General features: G+C 40.7%; 5 protein-coding genes across 8 annotated transcripts; 2 read left to right on the top strand and 3 right to left on the bottom strand.

Moving 5' to 3' along the window:
* The first annotated feature begins 1,484 nt into the window (after positions 1-1,484).
* otol1b (otolin 1b) lies at positions 1,485-3,400 on the top strand. The gene is made up of 4 exons (XM_063907411.1): positions 1,485-1,887; positions 1,992-2,081; positions 2,346-2,417; positions 2,502-3,400. Exons 1-4 carry the CDS (start codon positions 1,485-1,487, stop codon positions 3,398-3,400), a joined length of 1,464 nt encoding a protein of 487 aa, XP_063763481.1.
* A 1,169-nt stretch (positions 3,401-4,569) lies between these two features.
* LOC134879692 (uncharacterized) lies at positions 4,570-7,345 on the bottom strand. The gene is made up of 6 exons (XM_063906174.1): positions 7,157-7,345; positions 7,032-7,058; positions 6,288-6,578; positions 5,716-5,988; positions 5,262-5,537; positions 4,570-5,136 (listed from the first exon to the last, which is right to left on the bottom strand). Exons 1-6 carry the CDS (start codon positions 7,179-7,181, stop codon positions 4,805-4,807), a joined length of 1,224 nt encoding a protein of 407 aa, XP_063762244.1. The 5' UTR covers positions 7,182-7,345; the 3' UTR covers positions 4,570-4,804.
* A 4,062-nt stretch (positions 7,346-11,407) lies between these two features.
* rabgef1l (RAB guanine nucleotide exchange factor (GEF) 1, like) lies at positions 11,408-18,595 on the bottom strand. Of its 3 annotated transcripts, none has more exons than XM_063906558.1 (9): positions 18,456-18,595; positions 17,605-17,794; positions 17,321-17,493; positions 16,789-16,964; positions 15,221-15,302; positions 14,980-15,112; positions 14,744-14,835; positions 14,379-14,635; positions 11,408-14,161 (listed from the first exon to the last, which is right to left on the bottom strand). In XM_063906558.1, the coding sequence occupies exons 2-9, from the start codon at positions 17,775-17,777 to the stop codon at positions 13,730-13,732; spliced, it is 1,518 nt and encodes a 505-aa protein (XP_063762628.1). In that variant the 5' UTR covers positions 17,778-17,794; positions 18,456-18,595; the 3' UTR covers positions 11,408-13,729. The 3 variants fall into 3 exon arrangements, with proteins under 3 accessions (XP_063762628.1, XP_063762629.1, XP_063762630.1); XM_063906559.1 differs by having other exon boundaries at positions 17,605-17,797; positions 18,456-18,589; XM_063906560.1 differs by lacking the exon at positions 18,456-18,595 and having other exon boundaries at positions 17,605-17,813.
* LOC134879956 (caspase a-like) lies at positions 17,538-26,743 on the top strand. 2 transcript variants are annotated; one of them, XM_063906562.1, is made up of 8 exons: positions 17,538-17,842; positions 24,488-24,769; positions 24,893-24,993; positions 25,093-25,269; positions 25,359-25,593; positions 25,713-25,856; positions 25,942-26,051; positions 26,165-26,743. In XM_063906562.1, the coding sequence occupies exons 2-8, from the start codon at positions 24,691-24,693 to the stop codon at positions 26,267-26,269; spliced, it is 951 nt and encodes a 316-aa protein (XP_063762632.1). In that variant the 5' UTR covers positions 17,538-17,842; positions 24,488-24,690; the 3' UTR covers positions 26,270-26,743. The 2 variants fall into 2 exon arrangements, with proteins under 2 accessions (XP_063762632.1, XP_063762631.1); XM_063906561.1 differs by lacking the exon at positions 17,538-17,842 and adding an exon at positions 20,306-20,500.
* On the bottom strand, positions 20,939-23,419 carry LOC134879957 (uncharacterized). Its single transcript, XM_063906563.1, has 3 exons — positions 23,189-23,419; positions 22,696-23,001; positions 20,939-21,948 (listed from the first exon to the last, which is right to left on the bottom strand). Exons 1-3 carry the CDS (start codon positions 23,213-23,215, stop codon positions 21,277-21,279), a joined length of 1,005 nt encoding a protein of 334 aa, XP_063762633.1. The 5' UTR covers positions 23,216-23,419; the 3' UTR covers positions 20,939-21,276.
* Positions 26,744-26,821: the final 78 nt, after the last annotated feature.

Here is a 26,821-nt window from a genome sequence, read left to right as displayed (position 1 = left end):
TAAGGACGTGAAGTCTTTGACAACTGGGGCATGTCCACCGCTCAAACATTCATTCACTAGTCAGGAGTTTCGACCAGAAAGCTACCAGAAAATCACTTTTCTACAAAAACCTGATGCTATCTTGTTACTCTGTAACAATGAATCATTGTCCAGAGACACAGTATGAATCATAGTTTGCAAATGTAGCTGCCAGCATTCTTGAGGGGTCATGTGCAAAAAGTCGGTAACAGTGATCAGGCAAGCATTGCATCTGCACTGATTTAAAGTAGATAAGCTGGTTCCTTTGACAACCAGCTCAGGTTTAGCAACTGTTGAATGAGGAGATTATCAGCTGCTCTTAAGGTTAAAGCTTTCTCTTGGATGTTTACCAACTAGTAGATTGTAAATACTGAGGTCCCTCTTCCTTTCACCAATTTGCAGATCTCGTAGTAAATCATTTAATTTTTATTGTTGCAACTTTTGTATATCCATTTAAGTATACTCTCAAACACTTGCACTGTCCACATAAAATACCTTTAAGAAATGGTTTGAATGCACTTTCCTGCACAATACTGTGCTAATCTACGCTTTAAAAAAAGGTTGTTGTAGTGCCCTGGCCTCTGTCACAGAACCCTCTTTGCTTGGCTTTGTCCCGCCGTAAGAGCCTGGGTAGTAGGTTGGGTGTTGGAGGAATGCCTCCAATATCGGGTGACCCATTGCCCCACGGCCTTTGCTCCTCGCCTAGCTTGCAGCAAGGGAGTGCTTCTGGCGGGTGCTGTATCCCGTGTCACAAAAGCACCTTTCTACACAACAGGGGTACAGAGAATGGGCCACAGCACAGTGGTTCTTCTTGGGTCAGCTCCAGCCCGCTGTAGTTGGGTTTCAGACCTCCCCCTATGCATCCAGCAAACACCCTCATTGGTAGGGATGTTCTTTCGCCCAAGCCTGGCAGAGATATCAGAGAGACCTGGAGCTCCTGGTGCTGCCTCCAAGCCACGAGAAAGAGGATAAATGACCATACCACTTATGCATAACTGGGTGAGTCTTATCAATTTTCAATGTCAGCAGTATGGGTTTACCTTGAAATGATTGATTTATGTGTAAAGAATTCCATATTGCAAGTTGAGGAGCATGCTGAATTTGATAAAATGATAACATTGCAGGTGTCTAAGGCTAAAAACATTATTGCATTAGCTGAATTTACTGGAAAAACAGCCGTACCATCTTTGAAGGGTTAAACTGCAGATCTGTCCAGTCGAAATGACACATCACTGGAACACATCCTGAAATTGGCATAAAGAAACCGTGAAAACAAAGTTTATTGCATAAACAATATTGAACATTACTTATAATAGATGAGGAGGTAGTGTTTGAACTGCTAGTCAGCAAGTGCCATTTTGTAACCTTTTTTCTTTGAAACTAAAGTGGATGAACAATTTAATTGGTGGAGACGAACAGAAAGTAAGACTCATATAGACTCATCTGTTTTCAGATCCCTGTCAACCATGAGGATTATACCCTGTCAGTCAAGCCTTGTGGCTGTAGTTGTGGTTACACTAACTGTGGTGGTCTGCACTGAAGCAAAGACTACACAGAAGCCAAAGTATCAGTACACCAAGAAGCCCATCCCTCAGATTACTGTGCACAGCCCTGTGACCACCAGCGTGCCCAAGACTCTCAAAGTAATGCCAAGCGCAAAGCCTGTGGTGCCCCATCCGCTGCCCACCACGGAAAGGACCACCTATCAAAATCATGTCCGTCCACAGTACCTCACAGAGAGCACCGAGCCCCCTGGTGCTGGCCCTGAGAATTACACGCTAGATTACAACGAGTGCTACTTCAACTTCTGTGAGTGCTGTCCACCTGAGAGAGGCCCCAGGGGGCCAAGGGGAGATATGGGCCTGCCAGGTATGACACTCAATGTTAAAGGACAATAAAGAATATCTGTTTTGATTTATTCAGTTCATTTGTTTGTATGTTTAGCTTTCAGCATTTCAGACTTGTTTATCTAGGGCCACCAGGTAACATGGGTTTTACCGGAGCAGCTGGTTTACCAGGACCACCGGGAGTGAGTGGTCCTATCGGGGTAAGAGGAGACAGGGGTGAGTATACTCTGGTTGATTTGGCATTTATTAATGTTTAATAGTTTTTAATAGTCTGACACTGAGGAGCCCCATGTCACATTTGAAAACCTTTGTCTTATTACATGAACTTTACAAACATGTCATCATAAATTGCAAGAATGCAGAAAGCAGCCATGGTGTTATCATATAGTATAACAAGAATGTATTGAGAAACATTGGGCCCTTATTGCTTATGTTGGACATTGTTTTTGAAATCTTAGCTTTATTATTTCATTTTTTTAGGAGATAAAGGTGACCGAGGAAACAGTGGGATAGTCGGGCCATCAGGAATCCCAGGAAAACCAGGACAAAAAGGTGCAACCTTGTTCAAGTGATTGTCAAATTATTTTATATTATCTCCAGAGATCAACTGTCCTGACAGTTTCCCTTGTGTTGCAGGTGATATTGGCTCAAAAGGTGAAAAAGGCGAAATAGGGTTGCAAGGTGTCAAAGGTGAAAGTGGTGTGAAAGGGGAACCTGGCCAGAATGGGACAGCTGGTGAAAAAGGAGAACTGGGAATCGAGGGCCCTGCTGGACCTCCAGGACTGACTGTTGAGAATGGTCCCAAAGGAGAGAAGGGGGATAAGGGGGAATGCGGCACATTCGGGGAGAGAGGACAGAAAGGTGACAGAGGGGATACCGGCTCTCCTGGCATCCCAGGAGGGATGGGCATTCCAGGACTGAATGGCAAGCACGGTCTCCCAGGTCCTGATGGCATCCGTGGGGAACAGGGACCTTTTGGACCGCAAGGAGAACCAGGGTTTCCAGGACCTCAGGGACCACAAGGCATAAGAGGGCCGCTTGGACCAAAAGGGGACAGAGGTTGGCCTGGGATGAGAGGAGATCGGGGCTTTCGTGGATTCAAAGGAGCAAAGGGATCAGGAGTACCCCAGAAACGATCAGCCTTCAGTGTAGGTATCTCTCCAAGAAAGTCCTTCCCTCCGTCTGGCTTTCCGATCCGCTTCGACAAAGTGTTCTACAACGAAGAGAACCACTTTAATGTCACTTCTAACAGCTTCACCTGCGTCCATGCTGGGGTTTACGTCTTCTCTTTTCACATTACGGTACGCAATCAGCCACTGCGAGCCACACTGGTAGTGAACGGGTCCCGCCGGGTAAGGACTCGGGACTCTCTGTACGGTCAAGACATCGACCAGGCGTCCACTCTGGTGGTGCTAAGGCTGGCGGCGGGTGATCAGGTGTGGATGGAGACGTTCAGAGACTGGAATGGGGCATATGCCAGCAGTGAGGATGACAGCATCTTCTCTGGATTCCTGCTGTACCCAGACATACCCTGATCCTTTGCTGAAAATATCTTCTTCTATGGGACCAACTTGATTCCTGCAAAGGAAAAATACTAGTGGTGCTACACTATTATTAATACTCATGAACTGCTGGAAAGCTGCACTGCACACTAGCATGAACATTTAATGACAGCCAATATCGATATAATGTTTATATACCATCACCTCAATATTACATTTTTATTTCAAGCTGTTACCCTCTGAAGAAAAAGAAGGTAGTCTTTTTTATCACTGGAATATTTATTTACGTGTTTATAATCTAATAAGGTTATTTAGTGCTATAAGACATTAAAAACACACACACACACACACACACACACACACACACACACACACACACACACACACGTGACAAAGGTAAATAAATGAGAAAGTGTCAATATTCATCATGAAGGGAAATCTGGATAGGAGTTATTATACATAGAGCACTAAAACATTTATATAACCAAACCAACTGATGGACAAAGACAAAAAAATTAATAATCAGATAATAATACCATTTTAATCATTCATCAATATGCATGTCAAACAGCAGAGAGAGAGAGAAAGAGAGAGGGAGAGAGAGAGAGAGAGAGAGAGAGAGAGAGGAGAGGAGAGGGAGAGAGAGAGAGAGAGGGAGAGAGAGAGAGAGAGAGAGAGAGAGAGAGAGAGAGAGAGAGAGAGAGGGAGTAAAAAAACATTTCTTTCCACCAATTTTATGTATTCATGTGTGCATATATTTTTTCTGTTTAATGAAACACCTGTAACACTCTTCAGTCACTGTACGAGGTTTCTGAATACAGTATGATATGATGTATTATGCTAAAGTGTTTATTGATGTTTTACTTGCAGTTTTGGCCTCAGTGAAACGACACAACCCCAGGTTCCTTTTTCTTCACTTCATTAACTTTTCCCGTGCACCTCTTTGTCCATTAGTGTCTTTGTTGTACTATACTCTGCTTGCTGTCCATCGTAATTCTCACTGGTGAACTGAGCTATTTATCAAATTGCGACATACAAATAAACAATGTAAGTGTTAAATATGAAGAGTCTATAACTGTGACCTGTATTATTGTTACTGTAAGTTTACTATACATGTTATTATACAAATACTTTTAATATGTAAGCAGTATTGCTGTACAATAGGGTTGTAAAAAGAGTTAATTGAAAATAAAATCCAGTAGTATGATTTATGGAATACTTTATTGCCTATACCAACATGACAGCATTTTTTATTCCCAATAACAGATGGGATCATGAAGTGGACAAAATCAATATTACACTATTAATCAAATCAAAAATATGCACCACCAGCACAAGACAGGTAAAATCTGGCAGTTGCATGTTATGAATTTGATTTAGGTCATTAATTTCTGCAAATGTATGACAACTAGTCACCATAGGACTGTCTGGAGAGTCCTATGGCATATCATCAGATTCTGCAGAATCACCACTAGATTCTGCAGACGTATCATCAGACAGTTCCTCAGATATATTGATAGGAGCAGGAGTTTGGGTGAGAGACTGGACTGTAGGTAGCAGAGTGCTTGGCGCTGGCTGTGAAGGCTTCGGAGGTGGACTTGAGGTTTGGATGCTTACTTCAGTTGGCTGAAAAAAAGCTGGAGTTTGAGTGGATTGGTGAACGGAGGGGTGGGCTGCTGGAGGTCGGGAGGTTTGTTGGGAGGAGATTAGGGGAACAAGGGACCATGGCATTCTAGGACGAAGACTTGGATGCAGCATGATTTCTGGTCCTATTGGATCACAGACAAGTTGACCTGAGAATATGCTCACAGTTTGGACAATTCCAGGAGATGGTTACTTATCAAACTTAATTTGTGGACACAAAGCAGGTGTATTCTAATGAATCTCTAATTACCTCTCACTTGTCCAAAGGTTTCTTGTTCACTCCACCTGGAGATGCCCAACTCAGGCACCTTGGCCCTGCAGCTGTACTGGCCAGGAGTACGTTCAACCAGATCATAGTTCTCAGAGGTTGCTGTTCCCAGTCGGTTGTTGTTCTTGTAGAAATAATAGTGTATTGGAGGTGCAGGAGCATGAGTGTTGTATTGGAGGTGGCAGATAAGCTTAATTTTATTGACTGGAATCAGGTTATTGTCTGCAACAATCTCCAAAACTGGCAGTGACAGAACCTCTGAGATAGAGACAGAGAAGAAAGATACATTACTGGTTTGAAACAATTACTGGTTTGTTCCCCATTGTATGATCACTGAACAACTAAAGTGCAATTCCCAAAATGGCTAACAATAGCTTAAACATTTGCAACCAAAACCAAACTCAGCATATGTAACCCAGTACCTGTATAAACTCACCTGAGACCTGCACTGAAGCATCAGCTGAAATAACAGAGTGCGTGCGTCTGTGTATGTCCCAGGAAGCCCTACAAGAATACATTCCTTGTTCCTTTAGGGTCAAGTTGGTCAGGCTGAAATATGGGTTTAGGTCATTTCGTCTCATTACTTCAACAGCATCTCTGTACAAAATCACTTCATGCAGTGGGGGTGTGCCTCGGACACGACACATGACCGTTAAGGTGTCCCCGACGAGGCTGAGAATAGGTGGGACTCGCAGGATGACCCATCCTCCTGAACGAAGACCACAGAGGAATAAAGTTACATCCGAGTATCATCTGGTGTTTGATGTTGACAGTAATAAACCAAGCTAATGGCAGTGTGTTAAAACTAGCTGTTTGTGTCTTTAAAGTGTTTTCTTAAAATAAACACAAAGAGGGGACGACGCAATATTTTAAAAGAAATTCAGCACAACAAGAGTTAAATGTTTCCCAATTTTCAAAAAGATTAGCAGAAGTAGGAAGGAAAAGAGGAAGAAGGGGCATGATATGTTAATCAGGAGATTTCGAATGAAATGATACCAAGGATCTTACCATCCACATTGATCTCCAAGGGCAGACTTTGGAGGGTTTTTATGTTACCCACTTGTGTGTCCCGCACTCCCTCACAGTAATATTTCCCACTCTCTTCAACCTTCATGTTCCACAAAATAAGGTGTTGGCCATGCTGTGGGAGCTGCTCAGATCCTCTGAACCACATGTAGTTCCAGGAGGATCTGTGGATATCAGGAACACTGCAAATCAGCCGGACACTTTCTCCAGAGAAGATCCTTGATTCCCCTGACACCATCTCCATGACAGCTCTGAACGGGGCCAACAAAGGAGCTATGGGGACAAACACATGTAGGATTTTTAGAGAGGGATGTATAGCACTGTTTATTTCATGTTCTAAACTTCACATGTTATCTGTTCAGTGTTAATATACTAGTGTGTGCAGGATAATGCTGATAGTCAGTTCATAGTTCATATAAAACATTGATAAGTGAAAAAAATAAAATAAGTGAGATGTGAGACCTGGTGTAGCAGGTCACTTTAACTCACCTTAGCTTTTTCTATTTTTATGTGTTTGTTTTTTTAATACATTTTTCTAGTTCATGTTAAAAAATGATATTGTTTTCCTTGTTAATAAAGATGTTATTCTTGCATTTGTTTAAAAAATGTTATAAACTTAACAGTACAAATGTTTATTTATGTATACTATTCTACTACTATTATTCATACAGTATGCTTAAGTTTATCCCATATTAAGAATTCACTGATAGAAAATGAGGTACATACCCCCAAGTTGTGATAGCATCGAGAGAACTGAAAAAGAAAAAAATCCAGCATCAGACAAACCTAAGTTAATAACTATCTTTTAAACACATTTGTGAGAAATTGCAAATGAACTGAAGAAAACTCACCACAGAGGAAGACGACCTGGTTCATTTTGATTGCTTGTGAGTAACAGACTGGGAGGGAGTTGGTTTTATTTCCAGTAGAGAGGGAAGTGAAAATGTGTCACACTGCATTTCCATTTCTGAAGTGTATGAAGTTATCACAGATAACTATTACAATTGAAGGGGCCCATCACCTTTTGTAATACAAAATCTGAGCCATTTTTAATTTTAACAATTAAATTGTTTTCGGATTTTCTTAATTTCTACTTCATTCACTTGAACCCCTCTGACGTTTATGTCAGTCTTGGGAATTTTAAGAAAAACCAAAAGGAAGTGAAAATAACACACCCTGTTTTCCTCTGATTCAGAATTTGAATAGAAATGCACATAAGCCTGTTGAGAAATTAAAATTGAAAGAATTATTACGATGGCCCTAAAGTGCAAGTCGAAACGGCATTTCACAAAACACTACAACATTTCACAAAACACTTCAAGATTTCATAAAAGACTACAACATTTCACAAAACACTACATTTCACAAAACACTACAACATTTCACAAAACAAAACGACATTTCAAAGATTACGGAAAGGGTATTCCTTAGGGAGAACACTCCTTGTTTGTGATTGGACAGAGCTAGCCGGAGAAACACTGCTGTGATTGGTTGTTTGATAGCGCTACGTCTTTCCTATGCACAAATTACTGAACTCTTTCAACCCTTTATATGTACTATATAGTTTATAGTCTATAGATAAACCACACTTTCAGGATTCTAAGGCAGCGGCCCCCAACCTTTTTTGCGCTATGGACTGGTTCTATGTAAGACTACATTTTCAGGACAGGCCTTCCTGAGGAACATTAACATTTGCCACAACCATAAGGAGCCACTTATGGCTGCGTCCTTAGTTGAAAGTAATTCCACTTTCGAGTAGAACCGGCACCGCTTGAGAAGTGACGAGAAACACCCAATCACAGCCGATATATATCTTTCCGGTCTTTTGCAAAGATCAGGCTTCGTTCTACATTTCATGAGCTCCGCTGCATATATCACGATCAAAGTATCTTCTTGAAACGAGTACCGGTGTCCGGTAGACAAACATAATCCAACAAACACACGGAGCTCAGCAGAGAGACCACATTTCTCAACACAGACACACATGGCACGTGAATGAGACGAGGATCTTGACCTATGGTCTTGACGTGTTGATGTGTCAACACACGGATGTATCCGGTCATTTTTCAAAATAAAACTTCATTCAGACTGATAATCACTTAAATATGTTTTCATTCAATCTCTCTGTGCGGCCCGGTACCAAATGTCCCGTGGACCGGTACCGAGCCGCGGTATCGGCCCACGGCACCGGGCCACAGCTGTTCTAAGGCACATGTTGATGTCGTGACGGGTTGACAGATTTTCGAGGATTACTTCATATGTATAACCTTTGTTAAAATATTCCTTTAAGATTTTCATCTCTTCTTCTACTCAGTTTAAAATACGTGCAGACACAGCTGAGTACCAAACAGGAAAGACATAGCGCTGTCAAACAACCAATCACAGCAGTGTTTCTCCGCTAGCTCTGTCCAATCACAGACAAGGAGTGTTCTCCCTAAAGGAATACCCTTTCCATATTCTTTGAAATGTTGTAGTGTTTTGTGAAATGTCGATGTGTTTTACGAAATATCGTTGTGTTTTGTGAAATGTCGTTTCGACTTGCACTTCAGGGCCACCGCAAATAATGCAACAGAACAATTATAGTTGTTTTTTTTTTTTTTACAGTTGCTAACACACTAAAATGACATGCATAGCACAATTATTTAAACTGACACACAGAGAGCATAACCTCTTCTCAAGTCTCCAAGACTCTAAACACATTTTCTGCTTTACACACATTTTGCAATTCAAAGTGGCACTTTTTAAATGCACTGAACATGGTTCTCTGCATAAGACCCAGCAATCTGACATAAAGTCACATGTTTGCCATATCAAAACACTGCCATTCAAAATAACACTTCATGAGCTAATTGGCCAAAATATGTGCCACCTGGCCAAACACCTCAATTGTTAGAACTTCAATCAGGAAGTAAGCACTATAAAAGCACCATAGGTGAGCATCTTTTTTTTTACAACAACAATGGAAAACGTCGCAGAGAGGAAGAGGAAGGGTGAGAATGAGAGGAGGAGGAAGAGTGAGAGGTAGAGGTACAGCTGGTAGAGGAGTTCATGGCCAAAGACAACAACTTTCAAAGGAAATCAGAGCAACCTTAGTTGATCATGTCATCAACCATGGGCTGACAGAGAGAGCAGCCCAACTTGAGCCATTTTACTGTCGCCTCTGTCATCCGGACATTTAGACTGGAGCACAGGTATGTAACCAAAATTTCTTTCACACTTTGTAGTACACGCCATTTCATAGTGTATCAGTTGGGTGACACCTGTCTACTTCATGAATGGCTGATGTCATACACTTACTGTACACGTTTCCTGTATCATTTACTCTACTGTGGGGGAAATATCTTTAGGCTGCAGTGCCCTATGTTTTTGTTTTTTTGTTTTTCTAAAGTACTGAGAGACGCAACCATGGTGGAGGAAGGGGCCTAATGTTCACCGGGGTACAGGAAGCTGCCATTGTATACTTAACGTAAGAGATATTCAAAGTCACATCATCCAAGACAACACCGTATTCAACAACGTTCAACAAGTCAGTTTGTCCACATTGGCTCGCGTTCTCGAGCGAAACCAAATCAGTATGAAACAACTTTATAAGGTGCCTTTTGAGAGAAACTCTCAAAGAAACAAAGAGCTCAGAAGAGCATATGTGGATGTGAGTACAATATTGACTACAGTACACTACATGCAACATTGTTTCCCAGTGTACTGATAACACCATATTGACTGATTTGTGTTCTTTGTTTCTAGGGAGTTCTGGAAATGGATGCTCATGCAATCCCGCATGAGTTCATCTTCGTAGATGAGGCTGGGTTCAACTTAGCAAAGACCAGAAGAAGGGGAAGGAACGCCATTGGCCACAGAGCCATTATAGATGTTCCTGGACAACGTGGTGGGAACATCACAATGTGCACTGCCATCTCCAATATGCATGGTGTCCTCTACCATCATGCCAACCTTGGACCATACAACACAGCCCATTGTTTCACATTTCTGGACAGACTCCACAATATTCTCATACCACCAGAGCGTATGAATGATGCAGAGTATCGAAGAAACAGGTATGTTATAGTATGGGACAACGTGAGCTTTCATCGTGCAGCCCCAGTCCAAACCTGGTTTGCTGACCACCCACCATTTGTCGTGCAATACCTCCCACCATACTCACCATTTTTGAACCCCATAGAACAGTTCTTTTCAGCATGGCGGTGGAAGGTTTACGACCGGCAGCCCTTTGTGCGCATGCCTCTTTTGCAGGCTATGGAAGAGGCATGTGATGAAATTGATGTGGGTACAATTCAGGGATGGATAAGGCACTCAAGGCACTTCTTCCCTTGATGTCTGGCAGGGGAAGATATTGCCTGTGATGTGGACGAGGCGTTGTGGCCAGATCCAGCTATGCGGCAAGATGCTGCCTAATTACAGTGTTTTTCTTGCCTCTTTTTTTCATATAGTACTTTTTTTCTGCACATTTTTTCTGTAATTTTCTTTTTCAGTTTACTGTTTTTTGTTAGCATATTTTTGTTCACTCCAATGTATCTGCTGTGCATATTTTGCATTGACTTTTTTGGTGAAAAATAAAAAATAACAGCAGCATGTGTGTGTATCTGCAAATATTTCTGTGCATGTGAACAATCTGAAGAATTTTCAACAATTTGAACTATTTTAGTATTATGGCAAAGTTAACTAAAGAGGTTAGTGCTTTACATTTTGCCCAACAGTGTGTAGTTGGTGAGACAAAAATCTGGTAATATGAATGAAGAGATTTTCATAATGGTATATGTAGTTTTGGTTGCAGTGCTTCATTTCACAGCATATATGAGGTATTTTGCAGTTTGGGTGTGTGGTTGTGTGAATTGTGTTAAGTATTTTGATAAAACCAGGATAGTTTCCAAAATTGTGTTTAAGCAATTGTAAAAAACTGTAATAATATTATAAAAAGTATTTTAAAAAATGATTTAATACATCTTAGACTGCAAGAGGTAATCATTTGTTTTTCTAAACTGTGTAAGTGGATAGATTCTGCTTACAAGGTAATTTCTTTATTTAAACCTAGCATGCAAAAGTGTTAGTCATGCGGTACTAAATGAACAGGAACTTCCCACAAGCACGTGCATATTCAGTTTTTATTCATCATCACACACCCATAGAGGCATATATGCCAATACTGCCCCAATAATAAGTTACACTTAAATAAAAGACAGAGTTAATTTCTCCGATGTGTTACATTAACAAACCTATAAGGTTACAAAGATTATGTTTCAAACGTCCTCAAAATACCTGATAATGGCTTCTGTTTACAGTGCAATATGAAGTTATTCAAGCTATTGTTTAAGGTTGCATTAAAAGGTTTTTATTTGACTAAATTGGACAGCAACTGCACACTGGCTATACGTGCTGCAAAGATAACAAATTCAAATCTATAAACTTGAGGAAACTTAAGCTCATGAGCAAAGGGGAAAACATGTGCCTTTCATTTTTTTTAAAGATACCACTATCCCAAACATTTCTTCGATTGTTAAACACTGTTCTCACCAACTCTCCTTCAACCCTTCAACTGAATAAAGCCATTAGTTCCTTCATTAAATATACTTATGAATTAGGAGCTTTAAAAATCATAGAGAATAAAAGTGCTTTAAAATAAAATAAAATAAATGTGTTATTTTATTCTTCTGAACTAATAAAGTAACCGGCCTTGGAACAATTTCTATGAATAGCGTTTCTGGGAAACTGCATCATCTTTAACTTCTTAAATCCAAAAGCCCTGACGGAGCAGAAGAAAAAACCCTGTCACGATGAAATGAAGGGTTATGCTTATGATAACCTCTTGGCCAATATAAATGAATAGATGAAAATGTTACCATTCAATTATAATGTGTGTAACATGTGTTCAAGCAATGTTGTTTATCAAGAGTACTACTGTAAATATTACAGGCTTAATGTCTTCTATTGCATCCAAAGGAATTGATACCTGCCACTCTATAGAAAAATAAAATCACTTCTGTACATCCAGCCTATGACTGGAGTGAGAGGTCTGCCATGAAAACAAGACCAACATGTCGATAAACACACCACTGCGAAGACTTAATGATTTACAGACAATGACAGAACATGTCCATGAAGCACACGCTCACACACACACACACTTGCTTGCATGCAAAACGACCCCACCCACACACACACACACACACTTCTGAATTTCTCTGAAAGAAAGGGAGGTACGCAGTAAACAGGACAAATCACAAGGATGAGCTGGAGGGTTATTCAAGTTAAGGGAAGTTAAGTTTTGCATTCAGATTCCTCCATTTCCTTTGCCAAAAATGATTTGACTGATATTTCCTGTAACGTTATTACAGGTCAGGTTGTGCGTGACTTTTTGAGCCCCTGCTTCAATTTGTGTCAGTCAATTTACACCAAGTGACCTAATAACATAACCCAAAAAGTTGCCAAAAAAAAAAAGAAATGACAGAAGCATGATTAAAAATCACATCCACCCAATTTTCCTAGTATAACAATACGGATGGAGAAGTACTGAGGTTCTGCAGATGTGGGGAACCAGCAGGTGTATTTCGGGAAGAGCTTGGAGTAGAGTTTGCGTTTCCCTGCACATCTCACTTGAAGGAAGTAACAGTAGCAGCACACCGGGGTAATACTAATATAGCCTGGGAACAACAAAGAACACGGCTAGGTTGAGGATGCCAGAACAAATCTGCTTATCCTGAAAATGTAAGAGAAGCAGAACATCAGGGCTTCACCACAGAGGCCACAGCGGATCCTCCTGTAACCTGGACAAAATGCTTTTAGTGAACTTGGCTTCTGGAACTCTTCGGAAATGCTTTTCACTTTCTTGCCTAGAGTTAGATAAGAAGATCAATACAATCACACGTCTGTCCAATCAAAGATTAAGGTAAAGCTTTGAAACTTAGGCTTAGCTTTGTAACGGGAACAGCTACCCTGACTCTGTCCGAAGGCGACAAAAAAGCTTGTGGTTTTTACACCTTTTGTTGCAACTAAACAAACTAAATGGAACATGTTAATTAGTGAGCTTTTGAGGTGCTAGTGTGCAGATTTCTGTTACCTTTGGAAAGGGCCACACTAAAAGTTTCCCTCTAGTTTCAAGCCTGTACTCTCAGCTTTATATTTACTATACAGTATACATGAGAGTGGTTAATGATCTTCCCCTCTAATTCTCTGCATGAAAGCAAATAAAAGTCTTTACCAGAAAGCTCAAATTTAAACCTAATTTATCGAAAAGTTCTGCAACTGCTCAGTGTGATTTTTGGGCCTCTTGGACTTGGTATGGATGAAAAGGGATGGCTGGAGTGACTCCTGTATGTGCACATGGACAGAAACATTTAACAGTAGGGAAGGGTGAGGGTGGAGTAAAGCCTCTAGAGGATTTTCTTTTTTTTCAAGCAGAGCTCGTCAAATCAACCAGCAAACACTTGCGGTTGCAGCGGTGGGGGCAGGTGCTCATTCTCAACGTTATCAGAGTCGATTGCTGATGCCGCTGAAAGAGTTGTCCCACTCGCTGTGGGTGCAGCAGGGGTCTGCGTCTCTGGTGGAAAGCTCTCCAGAACGCTCTGCACCTTCTGCTCCACTTCATCCGTCCAGTCGATGAGGTCGCTCTCCAGCTGCCGAGCCTTCTCCATGACTCGCTCCTGCCTCTCCCCCAGCCCTGTGAGCAGGTCCAGGCCTTTGTGGACTTGAGTGACAGCGGCGCTGCCTGGGGAGCCGGAAGAAGCTCCACTGGACTGTGGCCAGTTGGGAGATGCCTGGCCCGACATGTAGAGCTCAAACTCCTCAGAGCTCAGGTTCAGAGACTGGCCGTCCAGCTTCTCAATGAAGGCGACCGCGCAGCACTGGGGAGAGGGAAGGTGGGGGGTCATTAGCCTTAAATCTCACCTATGGATGTCATCAGTCTGGGGCGTCAGATCCACAGCTATTTTCTAAATTAACTGCCCTTACTGAAGATTTTACTCACACCTTTTAAAGTGAATCTGAGTGGTAAACATGACCATTTAGTAATAAAAAATAAAAAGAGAGTTACTGACTACACCAGAAAAACCATTTCCTCACCAGATTAGTGAAGTAGTAACCATCCTCTCCCGTCATCAGTCTGCTGGGGTTGCTGAAGCGGGTAATATACTGGATGTTGGACTGTAGTCTTGGAGGGTTTGCTTTCAGCACAATGTAGATGAGCGTGGGGAGGAAGTCATCCGCAGAAGCAGCCTCTTTCTTGCTGATTTTGATGGCGTTGAAGATGTGTTTGCTGCAGCGAGTGATGCACGACAGCTTCTCCTTGGGCACGCGCTTTGAATCCATTTCAATCACATCTGAAATGATGCAATGATTTGAGAAGTTGTTTGCTCCTTTACTTGAAAACCTTAGCGGATCTCTATTGCCAGAATAACAAGGTGATGTCCTTCTGTAAAAAAACGTACCTGTGATGGCTTTGACTACACTGTCTGACACCTCGGCGATTTCCTCTTCTACAGGAACACACAGCATCTCAATGGTTACCCAATGCAAGGCTCTGAAACAGAACACGATAATAAAAAATAAAAAAGGTAGCAATATTAACTGCAATGGTTTTATCTTGTTCTCAGGAAGAATGCCGAAAAATGTATAATTGAGTAGCAAAATTAGGCAGTAATACATAATACTTTTGTTCGCTAACCTGATTCTCTTCTGAATGGCAAGGTCTTTCTTCTCATCGTCGGTAGTCTCTGGACAGAAGACTTCTTTGTAAAGACGAGTCATCATGTATTTCTCTACTTCATCCATGACGCCCTCTACATGATCTGATGAACCTATAAACGGAGGCACAAAAATCAAAGATATACAGAGCTTATTACATTGCATCATATTAGTGATATTTACTGTCAATATTCTTCTAAAATGTAAGAGTTAAACAGTACCTTTGAATTGGGTGAGGAGGCGGTCTGAGAGATTCTGGTAGAAATCTTGCACACACTCTGACAGCTCATCGGCTGCCATGTCCTGAGCAAAGAATGGAAATGAACGATTCAGATTACATTATGTTGTGTTTCGCTTAAATATACTCCTATGGTACAGGGATAGACATTGAAACCTAGCCGAAATATGACACTGTAATACAATATGTTGCACAATGTTTTGATCATGTTTTTAGTTTAAATGGTGACAATTCTAAACGTTAACATAACAACAACTCGTGCAATATCTGAAGGTGGACATTTCCCCATTATATAAACTTAACACAAAAAGTAAGGAAATCTGTGTTTGTTAAATTATTTCTTTGATGTAACAATGCTTCTTGGCAATAAATCTTATACCGTTGGAAAGCCTGTTTTGTTACCCTTGAAATGGTGCCACATCTGTGAGGAACATGCATTTGTGTGAGGAGAGCAGAGCTGAGTATATGGGTTGCGCCCATGAAAAATGTGACAAATCTTCTCTGCCAATGCCAAACTGCAGCTAAGCTAAGTCTCGAACGGCCGCCAGGAGGCCTGACTTGAGTGCCCTTCACTGTCAGACCCACTCGCACTGGAACCTCAACATGTAGAGGAACATTATGTTCAGCGATGAGTCCAGATTCTGCCTTCGGCACTTGGATCGTAGGATTACAGTGTGGAGAAGACACGGAGAACGCTTTGCTGATTGCTGCACCGATAGAGTAGGAGTGGAGAGGAGGGAATGGCCTGCCTGCATCGCCCGGATCAGCTTCGGCATACTTTCCATGCCAGAGTGACCAACACAACCACGTTGGCTGACTTGGGACAGATACTGGTTGAAAAATGGGATGCCATCCCACAGCAGTGTGTGACCAGGCTGGTGGCCAGCATGAGGAGGAGAGGCTGTTGTGGCTGTGTATGGTTCTTCCACATGCTACTTAGGCTGTTTGTTAAATTAATCAATTGTTAATAAAATAAATTGTAGCCTATATGTCTTCATCAGACTTCATTCATCCAATCCACCAAACAATGCCAAAAGAGTCAACAGCAAAAAAAACAGTTTGGCATTGGCAGAGGAGATTTGTCACATTTTTCATGGGCGGAACCCACCGTCTCAGCTCTGCTGTTCCTCCCACAAATGCATGTTCCTCACAAATGTGGCACCAATTGAAAGGTAAGAAAACAGGCTTTCCAACAGTATAATATTTATTGCCAAGAAGTATTGTAACAACAAAGAAATAATCTACCAAACACAAATTTCCTTACTTTTTGTTTTAAGTTTATTTGAAAAACATATTTTCCCCTTTTAGCAAAATGTGTGACAGTTGGCACTGTACAGGGAACACTATAGTAATTAAGCATTAGTGGAGAGTAGACACATGGTTCAATCCAAATGAGTTGAAAATCTTTATTACTAACATTGCTGTACTTAAACAGAAACAAGAGTAATTTGTTAACAGGTTGTCTTTATTTGCTAATCATACATAAGAATTAAATGGTTTCTATAAGCTAATTAAACCCAAAAATGTGATGAGTAATCCACTCTAGCTCACCCTCTTATAGACCATGCTCTCAGTGAAGGCTCTGCACTGTTTGAAGATCTCCCTGCCAGACTTCAGAGGCTTGAGAAAATCAATGAACTCTCTCGTCGCATGGTCACTGTCCACAGAGGAGTGCCGGCTTGTGGAGGAGCTGGGGCTTTGGCTGGAGTGAGCATCAAAAGGAGAATCTGGGAGAAGACATTAAATTACTTTAATCAAAGCTACAAACCCCTAAAGCATTTATCCTAGTATCTCTTCTGCCAATTGCAGCACTCATTGTATTTTAAACAGACTATTAGTAGGGGGAAAAGGTACAAATCAAGGGAAGTGTTTGGAAATACAAATGGCAAATATATTGGTTGTATTGTTGTTAAACAGGTTGAATGGTTATCAGTCCTAGTATGAATAATTCATATAAATATATTCACAACTTTATAATGAAGTTATTGGTCAATTCAACAGCAAAGAAAAAGGATATGTTTCATTTATATGTTTGATAAATGACAAGCATCAATTGCAGTTAAGTAAGGGCAGGAGTATGTACCTTTTTTTGGTGGTGTTTTTGAGGAGGGAGTAAAAAACTTTGTAACTGTGTTAACTTTGCTGGACTTCTCCTTAGTTTTTCTTTCCTCAAACTTGCCAAAAGGTGTGATGGTAGGCTGTGTTTGGGCCTTCTGATTTCTGCTTGCATATGCTTCCTCTTCCTCTTTTTGCAGCCTGGGGGGGGTGAAGACAGATTAACTGTGGAATTGTTCAGATGGACACACGAATTATAGGGCAAAGGAACAAAAGACACTGTACTTCGGGATCAAAGAGAGACAGACGAACCTTTCAGCAAGTGCCCAGTCTTCTTGAATCTGTTTTTGCTTCTCTCGTTGATTTTCCTCTCGCCAGCACTTTGAGCACAGGCCCTGCCAGCCAGTGTTGCCATAAAAGCCACATCCTTTTTTGCAAAGCAGCTCTGATTGGTCCAGATGGATCCCACGCCGCTGGCTCATCATCTTCAGAAGTGAAAACACTGCTGGGGCAACAACAAGACAGACAACTTTAAAAACAAAAAACAAACGTGAGTGCCAACGGCATTGAAGTGTTAAAAGGAGCAGTGTCGTGTGTAAAATGCAAAAATCCCGTTGATTATTAATCCATTTAATGTGCCATTGATTGAATCTACTGCATTGACAAATCTATATACACTAAGCTAGGTCCAAAACAGCCCACAGTCGTTGACCAAAACCGGCAGAAATCTACAGTAGTGTCATTGTAGCATTGCCAAACACGCTAACGTTAACCAAGGTCCTGACGGCTTTAATTTGATTTATTTGAGACACAATACATCCAGTGAAACAGAATATCTGTAGTTGTTGATTGATCGGTTAGCATTAGCTTATAGCTGACAGCTTTCGCAGTGACATTGATTAAAAAACTGAACATCCTTACAAAACAGCTTTGTCTTATAACATACCATCCTGAAAGATAGCTAGAATTGTGTAACGTTACACAAGGATGTCAACACTGAAATGTTTACCAAAAACCCGATGAAAAAGCTAATGTGCAGCTAGCTACCAGTGTTTACCTTAGCTAATTGCCATAGCTAACCTAGCTAGCTAAGCAAACTACATGAATAAACGATATGGTAATAAAGATGCAAAAGTGACTATGTGAGTTTTGTGTCAACATACACGATCATTCGTAGCTTCACGAAGCTATCGCGTAACGTTGTCGTCGCTCCAGCTCCAGTCTAATGTAGGTGGATGTTTACATTAGCCGAGCAGCTAGCTTCGTCCCTCAGCCATTTTGTCTGTCTGTTCTTCTTCTTCAGTTGTTTTAGTAGCAGAGGGAAACAGCTTTTAGGTGCATTTACCGCCACCTTCTGGAATGGATTGTGGATCAGCACGGTAATATAATCCCTGTCCTTTCATAAAAACCTCAATACTGCCTTATATGCTCATCCCATGAACTCCTTCCAAGATATGTTATATCGTGTTTGAGTGCTTCTTTTAGAGATAAAGGGTCTTGCTAATCACTTGCCTTCAAAGCAGCATAGATCCAACTTCATTCTGAACTGGGTCTGTTCTGCAACAATGTGTAGGTGTGCTGGTCAATATATCTTCATCCTCAATCTATTGAAGACTACTTGCTGTCGTGTTCAAATGTGTTGCATGAAAATATATGTGGCATGAGGTAGGGAGAACGTCATTATATTTTCAATACACTTGCAGTATCCCAGGAGATTGACCTACAATTAGAAAAGTAAAATGAAGATGATCATCTTTCATAATAATTGCATTTTCTGATCAGTATTGGAATATGTCAGTATGCTGTCCAGTTAACCGCAGAAAAAAATCCAGTTAGCTGGCTCTTTTCCCTCCTCAATGTTCAATCCCTAGATGTTTTCAAGTAATATTCTGCATTTAAATGCAATCGCTACGTGTCCACTTTCCCACAGGAAATAATAATTTGCAGTGCCTTTGTCATAACTGCACTCTTATAATGTGAATTGATAGTATATCAGGGAAAAAAGTGAATGTGTTTTAATTACTGTACCTATTACTGTCTCGTTTTTTCTTGCATAGGTCCTCACTTTTTTCCCTGATATACTATCAATTCACATCATCAGAGTGCAGTTATGACAAAGGCCCTGCAAATTATTATTTCCTGTGGGAAAGTGGACATGAAAGTTGATTTGGGGATACATTCACTATAAGACGTTTTCATTTTACACTGGGGCATACAAAAAGTAACCTGTTAAAAATATGTAATTTATTAACAAGCTTTACTTTAATTTAAACTCAGTCATTTTATTAAAGTGTAAACAACAGAACCCCTCAATCATCTTATTAATACAAAAAATATATAAATCAACTTGCACATTATTTTTGGTTAAACAACCCAGTAAAATACCTAATATAAACGAATTTAAATTAACATGAATTTTGACTAAATATTGTTGCTTAAACAAGGAAAACATGATACATTTTCAGACATTTTACTCGTTTATAAAATTGTAAAATATCTTAGGGCCTATAGAAAAAGTACATTTGGGCAGTCAGCTGTTTCCCTTTCGTGCAGCACAGTAGGTATGCACAGAAGTAAGGAACATTCTTTTAACTCTTTCTCCAAATCTGCATAACATAGGTTACTGCACAATTAAATATCATTGTTTTTTATACTGTCCGTGCACACTAGCTCTATCTTTGCGTTAGTGTGTCTGTTGATGGTTTGTATATAAGGGTTCCAGTTACAAGTAAACTTCGAATGACTGTTACAAGACAGTGTCAAGTTCATAGTGATGCTGTATTTTTAATTTAACCATCAGCTATTATGGGCTCTTATTATGTGGCACTTTTTGTAAACATGATTCTACAAAAACAATTACACTTTCGTGCAGAGTTCAATTTATAGCATGTTTAATCCTTAAATCCTTCACTAAGACATATCCGTTCTGGCAGGGATATTTAACACGTTTGTCAAATGCCAAACATAAATGTTCCTTTTAAACTGTATTCAGTTTAAAACTATCCAATGACGATAGCAGTTGTTGGTTGAACCACATCTGCAGCAGTAATAAAATCCAGTCCTGTACAGAATTGATCATGTAAAGCAGGAAACGTCTCCTCTAAACCAGTTTACCTCCAGGCGGTTGGACAATGTGGAGAGCGTAACGTGTCAATTGGGGACTTCATTTGAAACTCCTGTGTGTAACGATAATTTTGAGAAATGGCAGGTAAGAGTCTGCGGTGTAAATTCACTTTAAAAATAACTTTGTTGCATTTGCCGGGAATACGGAGGCGATCGCAAGCGTAATGTACTCAAGCAGTTTTTACTGTTAGTGCTGTATGAGGGCAATGAGGAGGGAGAGGTGAGGAATGTGATTTCATACACATAGGGGAGAGTGGGGACGGTTGCAACACTTTTTGCTTTTCCTTGTGTATCTAAGACACCATTTGCAGTAGGAAGGCCAAATCTGTATATAATATACCCTCATCTGTCCCCTATCCACCCATAATTATATGACATGTGTAGGTTTTATTATACTGGATATATTTGCAATTTAATGGAAAGAGTGAAACGGTGCAACCGTCCCCACATAAGGGACGGTTGCAACACTTGTGTGGGACAGTTGAAACACGTATCAATTTGTTTTTAAAAATCATTCTTGACAATCATTTATCCTTTTTTATTTCATTATCTTAGTAACAAAAAGAAAAGGCAATAGTATAATAATAATAATAATAATTATCATTATTATAATAATAATAATAATATAAGCAATAGTATAATAACAATAATATAGCCTATCATAAGAACCATACAAAATCACAGACTTTTTTTTCTGTCAATTACATTTTAGTTGTTAACAAATTGATAATAGAAATAGAAATAGAGTGCCTGGATGAACTTTTTTGTCTTGAATTAACTGAACATAGCATAACAACATAACATAACATAACAATATAACATAACACTAGACATTGGAAAACATCAGACACCATCAGAAAATTAATCACTTTCGGTCTCACAATTGTGGCAAACGTACACTGAGCTGCCATCAGTGCAGGCTTCATGAGCCCACTTCTGACACATTAGACATTGTAGCCACACCTCCTTGGGCTTTGAGTAGCTCTCCAAGCAAACAATGCAAAAGGCCTCCTCTGAATGGCTATCTCTTTCAATGTTTTTCCTCTTTTGCTTTTGCTTTTTCTTTCCTCTCATTTCCTCAGTATTTCCAATTGGCTGCGGCTGCAGTGTGCTCTGGCTCAGCCTTCTCTTTCCTTTCTTTGTTTTGTTTTCTTCCTCCAACGCCTTCTTTTCAGGGGTATCTGTCAGAATTGTTGACTTTCGTTTTCTCCTGCCGTTTTCCTTTGCCTTGCGTTGGGTCGCTTTGGGATGGGGTCGGATGAGCTCAGGTGAAAACATGTGTACATCGAAGTACTGGCCAGAATTTGAGGGGAGACCACCTTGCACTGGAGGGGACACTGAGGAGGAGGACTGACTGGCAGGAACTTGAGGGGCCACTGAGGAGGAGGACTGACTGGCAGGAACTTGAGGGGCCACTGAAGAGGAGGACACACTGGCAGGAACTGGAGGGGCCACTGAGGTGGAGGGGAGAATGGCAGGAACTTGAGGGGCCACTGAAGAGGAGGACAGACTGGCAGGAACTTGAGGGGCCACTGAAGAGGAGGACACACTGGCAGGAACTGGAGGGGCCACTGAAGAGGAGGGGAGACCACCTTGCACTGGAGGAGCTGTAGAGGGGGAATTGGACGGGCCCAGTGGCACTGTAGGATCAGGCCGGCCTGTAACCATGGATGGAGCGAAATCAGCGTCACTGAATTTCAGCCTGTCGAAAGGCCAAATTCCAGTGGTGATGAAACCTGCTGAGACATTGCCAGGTGTTCCGACCAGGGGGAAGGCAAGTCGAACAATTCCAGGGATGTCATAAATGGTCATCGGAAGGCCTGGGTGTGATCTCATCCATGAGTCACAGAAGGAGTTAACTTTCCCTTTGAGAGGGCCAAAGAAACTCCGGTCCAGTGGTTGGAGCCTGTGTGAGCAGTGGGGTGGGAAGGATAGCATTACAATGCCATTGGCACGGGAAAAATCAATTGCCCTGAGAGAGAGGTGAGAGGAGTGGTTGTCTAAGATCAGAAGGACCTTCGTATTCACTGATGCTCGTGTGTGGCGCTGGAAATGATGGAGGAATTCGATGAAATGTTCCTCCACCATCCAGCCTGATTTGTTTGCCACACCGATGCAGCCTGGTGGGCCATCTCTAATGAAGTGATCTTTGAAGTTGACCCTTGGGAATATAAACATTGGGGGAATCATGCTCCCCAATGCATTCCCGGCGCATGCCACTGTCACGAGGGTCCCCCTTTCTCCCGACGTGGCTGACCCCACCTGTCTGTCTCCACGCCTGGCGACAACCTGATCTGGCCTCTGAACAGTGGTAATGCCAGTCTCATCCATGTTCCATATGTCCTCTCCCTGGAAGTTGTTCTTTCGGAGGACTTCATCTAAATTATTGAAGAACAAGGACACATTGTGCCTATTGAAGTGTATATTACGGGCAAGACTGGTGGCTTGGGGGCGCCTTATTGACAAGGTTGGCTGGCGGTGTAGGAAGCCCATCAACCAATCGCGGCCAGCCAGGCCTGGCTCATCCCATGTCCCTGGGTATTGGCATCCATACCTGACAGCCAGCAGATAAGCCAGACGACGAACCTGAGAAAACGAATGAAAAACAAAGGATTAAAAACGAAAATAGGCTAAATGTCATGTATCTGGCGAGAGTCAGGGTAATTTTGCCTTACTCTGTCTCACAATGTTGTTGTTTTTTTATCTACATCTCACTCAGTCTTCATTAAATTCTGCATACACATCTAACTTAATAAGCAACTATCCTGCTTACCTCTTTAGTGCACAGCCCATAAAACATATCTGCAGCTGTCTTAAGGTAATTCGACAAAATAGCTTCCTGTTCAGCTGTAAAAACCCTCCTTGGCGTCCAGTATCCTGTCCTGATCTCTTCACCTGGACCTGCCCTCTCTAATTTCTTGCAGAATCGGTACAGTGTTGTGTGACAGATTTCAAACTCCTTCGCCACAGACCTCGCTGACCTGCCCTCACTCCTGATCACCTCTGCCGCCAAAAGGAGCACTTGTACAGGGACACCCCTATCTGTCTTTCGCTCTCTGTTTCGTGGCATACTGAAAAAAGCAACATAATGAAATATATTGAAACATATGTATATATTAATTCTCTCTCTCTCACTCACTCACTCACTCACACACACACACAGGCCTATATATATGTGTATATATATATACTGTATACATATACAGAACATGTATATACATAAACACACGATAGGCTATATATTTATTTATGTAGGCCTAATATATAATATATATTTAATATATATTTATTTAATTTATATAATTTATTTATATATTTACATATTTTGAAACATTTTTATATCATATTATTCATTAATTAATGTCATGTGGGGCAGTTGCAACACATGGGGGACAGTTGCAACAAAGCGTTGCAACTGTCCCCACATAGTCAGACATTTTTATGCTAGACATGCAAACTCAACAGATTACCTCAGACACATGGTAGAAACTGCAATTTAAAGCTAAGATTCTGCAGATTTAAATGATACAACTTTAAAATATGTTGTACAAAACATTTAGAAACTATAAGAAAAGTTGTAAAAGTTAAAAAAATTACTTTTGTACCTTGATTTCTGGTTCTTCCAGAACAGATGCTCCAATCTTGCTGAAAAGTTGCAGGAAGAAAGAGGGTCTCACTGAGCATGTGCAAAATGAGTGTCATCACTGTAGCTCGTTTCTGATTGGAGGAATCCTCAGTGTTGCAACTGCCACATGTTGCAACCGTCCCCACTCTCCCCTACTTTGGTCTACAAAGTCTGTCAAAGCGAAGTCAAATGAAAGTTTAAGTTACTCTGCATTTTTTTACGTGTAGGCGTTTTAGTTTCGCTTTGCTCGGGCTCATATCCCTATTTGCCGTTGGTTAATCAATTTGTAAAACATACAATGAAAATAAAATAAAAAATAGTGCCTTTTTAAATTCAAATAATTTCGAACCATCAGCTTTTTGCATAAGATATAACTTTGTTGTAATGTTACTAACCCATTGGAAATTAAAGGTTTGATATGTATGATTCTTTTTTGCCTTTCTTTAGATGAGCTTGCCAAGGTGAGGGTTAAGTTTGTGGGCAGCGTGGACAAAGAACTGATCAAGGAGCTCCTGGACGACCTTTTAGATGATGGTGTCTTAAATGATGGCCAGAAAGACTCAATACTTGAGGAGAATTCTAGCACAAAAGACAAGGCACGCGCTCTCATTGACACAGTGAGGAAAAAAGGAGATTCAGCCAGCAGGAAAATGATCGCATTCCTTCAAAGCAGAGATTCAACACTTCACTCTGAACTGTTTGTTTCCTCTGATAAACCTGCTCAACAAGGTTAGCAGACACATTTCAGCTGTAGAGACACCTTCACTTATTTAGATTCACGCTAATATTATACTTAGACACTTTTATTAATATTCATCATTTTGAGCAAACTTTTTGTTTTGCTGTTTGCAGTTGCAGCTGCAGTTCCAGAGCCACAGCGGGAGCAGAAATGTTCAGCCACTGTGATTCATTCCAACGATGCCTTCTGGGCGGAGAAACAGCATAAAAGAGATGTAAGTTGTTAAGCCATGTCAAGTGTTGTTTAATTGATTTCTTATTCAATTCTACAATGTATTTATCACCAGATATACAGTATAGTATTTTTTTTTCAGACTTACCCGGCATCCAAAAATGCAATTAGGTATCGTGTGGCCCTGTTAATCACCAACATAAAGTTTACTGATGCGAGTTTAAACCGAAATGGAGCTGAGAGGGATGAGAAGAATATGGAGAAACTGCTCAATGCATTGGGATACGAAGTGGTGAAACACACAAACCTCACGGGAGAGGTAATTTAATAAAAATACAACTTTTTCATCCCTTGTCTGGTCGATGAAGCAATACAGTAACTGATATCTGACCTTTTTGTGTTTCCCAGGAAATTGATGCTGCTGTGATTGAGTTCTCAAAACATAGGAAACTGAAAGAGACAGACAGTGTGGTGGTTGTGATCATGTCTCATGGGAAACTGGGAGCTGTCCTCGGTGTTGACTGGAAAAAAGAGAAACCAGATGAGTTTTGCATCAACAACCTTTACCAACACTTGGGCCCGGAGAGATGTCCCGCGCTGCTGGACAAACCCAAGATAATCCTCATCCAGGCCTGCAGAGGAGGTCTCTATTCCCAAACCAATATAAATTAATTTAGCAGTCAGCTAATGTCTTGTTTACCGTCTTTTTAAGTGAGTGGTGCTCTTATGCACTGTATTAACAGTATGTCACATGTGTTTCAGAAAAGAGAGGATCAGTGCTGGTTAAAGACAGTTTGTCCTGTGATGATACATCACATTCTGATGACCATGAACAATTTGAGGAGGATGGTGTGCGCTATGTTATCAAGGAAAAAGATTTCCTTGCTCTTCTGTCCTGCACCCCTGGTCAGTTAATTAAAATGTTTTCAAATGTCATTAAACATTGATTATTACTTACTTTATGTTATTAAAACTTAATGTTTTTCTACAGATACTGTCTCATACAGAGAGAGAGAAAATGGGTCAATTCTCATCCAGTATTTTGTGGAGGTATTGAGCGCTTTTGCACACGAGGATGACATTGAAGAACTTTTCAGAAAAGTAAGTGGAAAGTAGCCTTTGTGAGACAACAGCACCTAACAAGCAGTCATAGTGGTGCTCTGGATTACATTTTTTTATTTTTTATTTCATACACTGTTTGTTTGAACCTACAGATCATGCAACGCTTCGAGGACTTTTCCGTGAACAGCAAAAGACAGATGCCAACCAAAGACAGAGTCACTCTGACAAGGCGCTTCTACTTCTTTCCAGGCATCTGAGGCCGGATCTAATGTGATAGAATAAACAAAATATACAGTAGAACCAATCTTATGGATGAAATGCTGAATGGGCCTAACAAGTGCAGGCCAAAGTGTTAAAGAGGCAGAGCAAAAACAACTGCTAAGAGACGCATAGCAACATAAGAGATGTAAACAGACTTTATTTTACTCTTGGTGTTTGGCTTATTTAAAGAAGGGGTAGGGGGCCTTTTACATGTCCGTGCCCAGGGACCTTTCGCTTCATAGTTCATATTTGATGAAACCTTATCATTTATCAACATCATCATTTACATTTTTATATAATTGGTTATGTGAAAGCCTTTTATTAAAAGGGAAGTTTATGTGGTGGCAGTTATTGACCATGCAGGGACTATTTTAGGGATTTAAGGTGCATAATTAATCTAAGTGTTTTTTGAAACCTATGTTCAATATTCATATGGAATGGGTATTAAACTTCTAAACAAATAAACTTCACTATATTGTGTCCTTACTTTGATAGGAAATCAACATTCAGCACTCATGTTGTTTTGAAATAGTTTTCTTTTACAAACA

This window comes from Eleginops maclovinus, chromosome 18, assembly GCF_036324505.1.
Source record: "Eleginops maclovinus isolate JMC-PN-2008 ecotype Puerto Natales chromosome 18, JC_Emac_rtc_rv5, whole genome shotgun sequence".
In the NCBI taxonomy this organism is placed as follows: Eukaryota; Metazoa; Chordata; class Actinopteri; order Perciformes; family Eleginopidae; genus Eleginops; species Eleginops maclovinus.
This window is presented reverse-complemented; position numbering and strand designations above follow the sequence as displayed.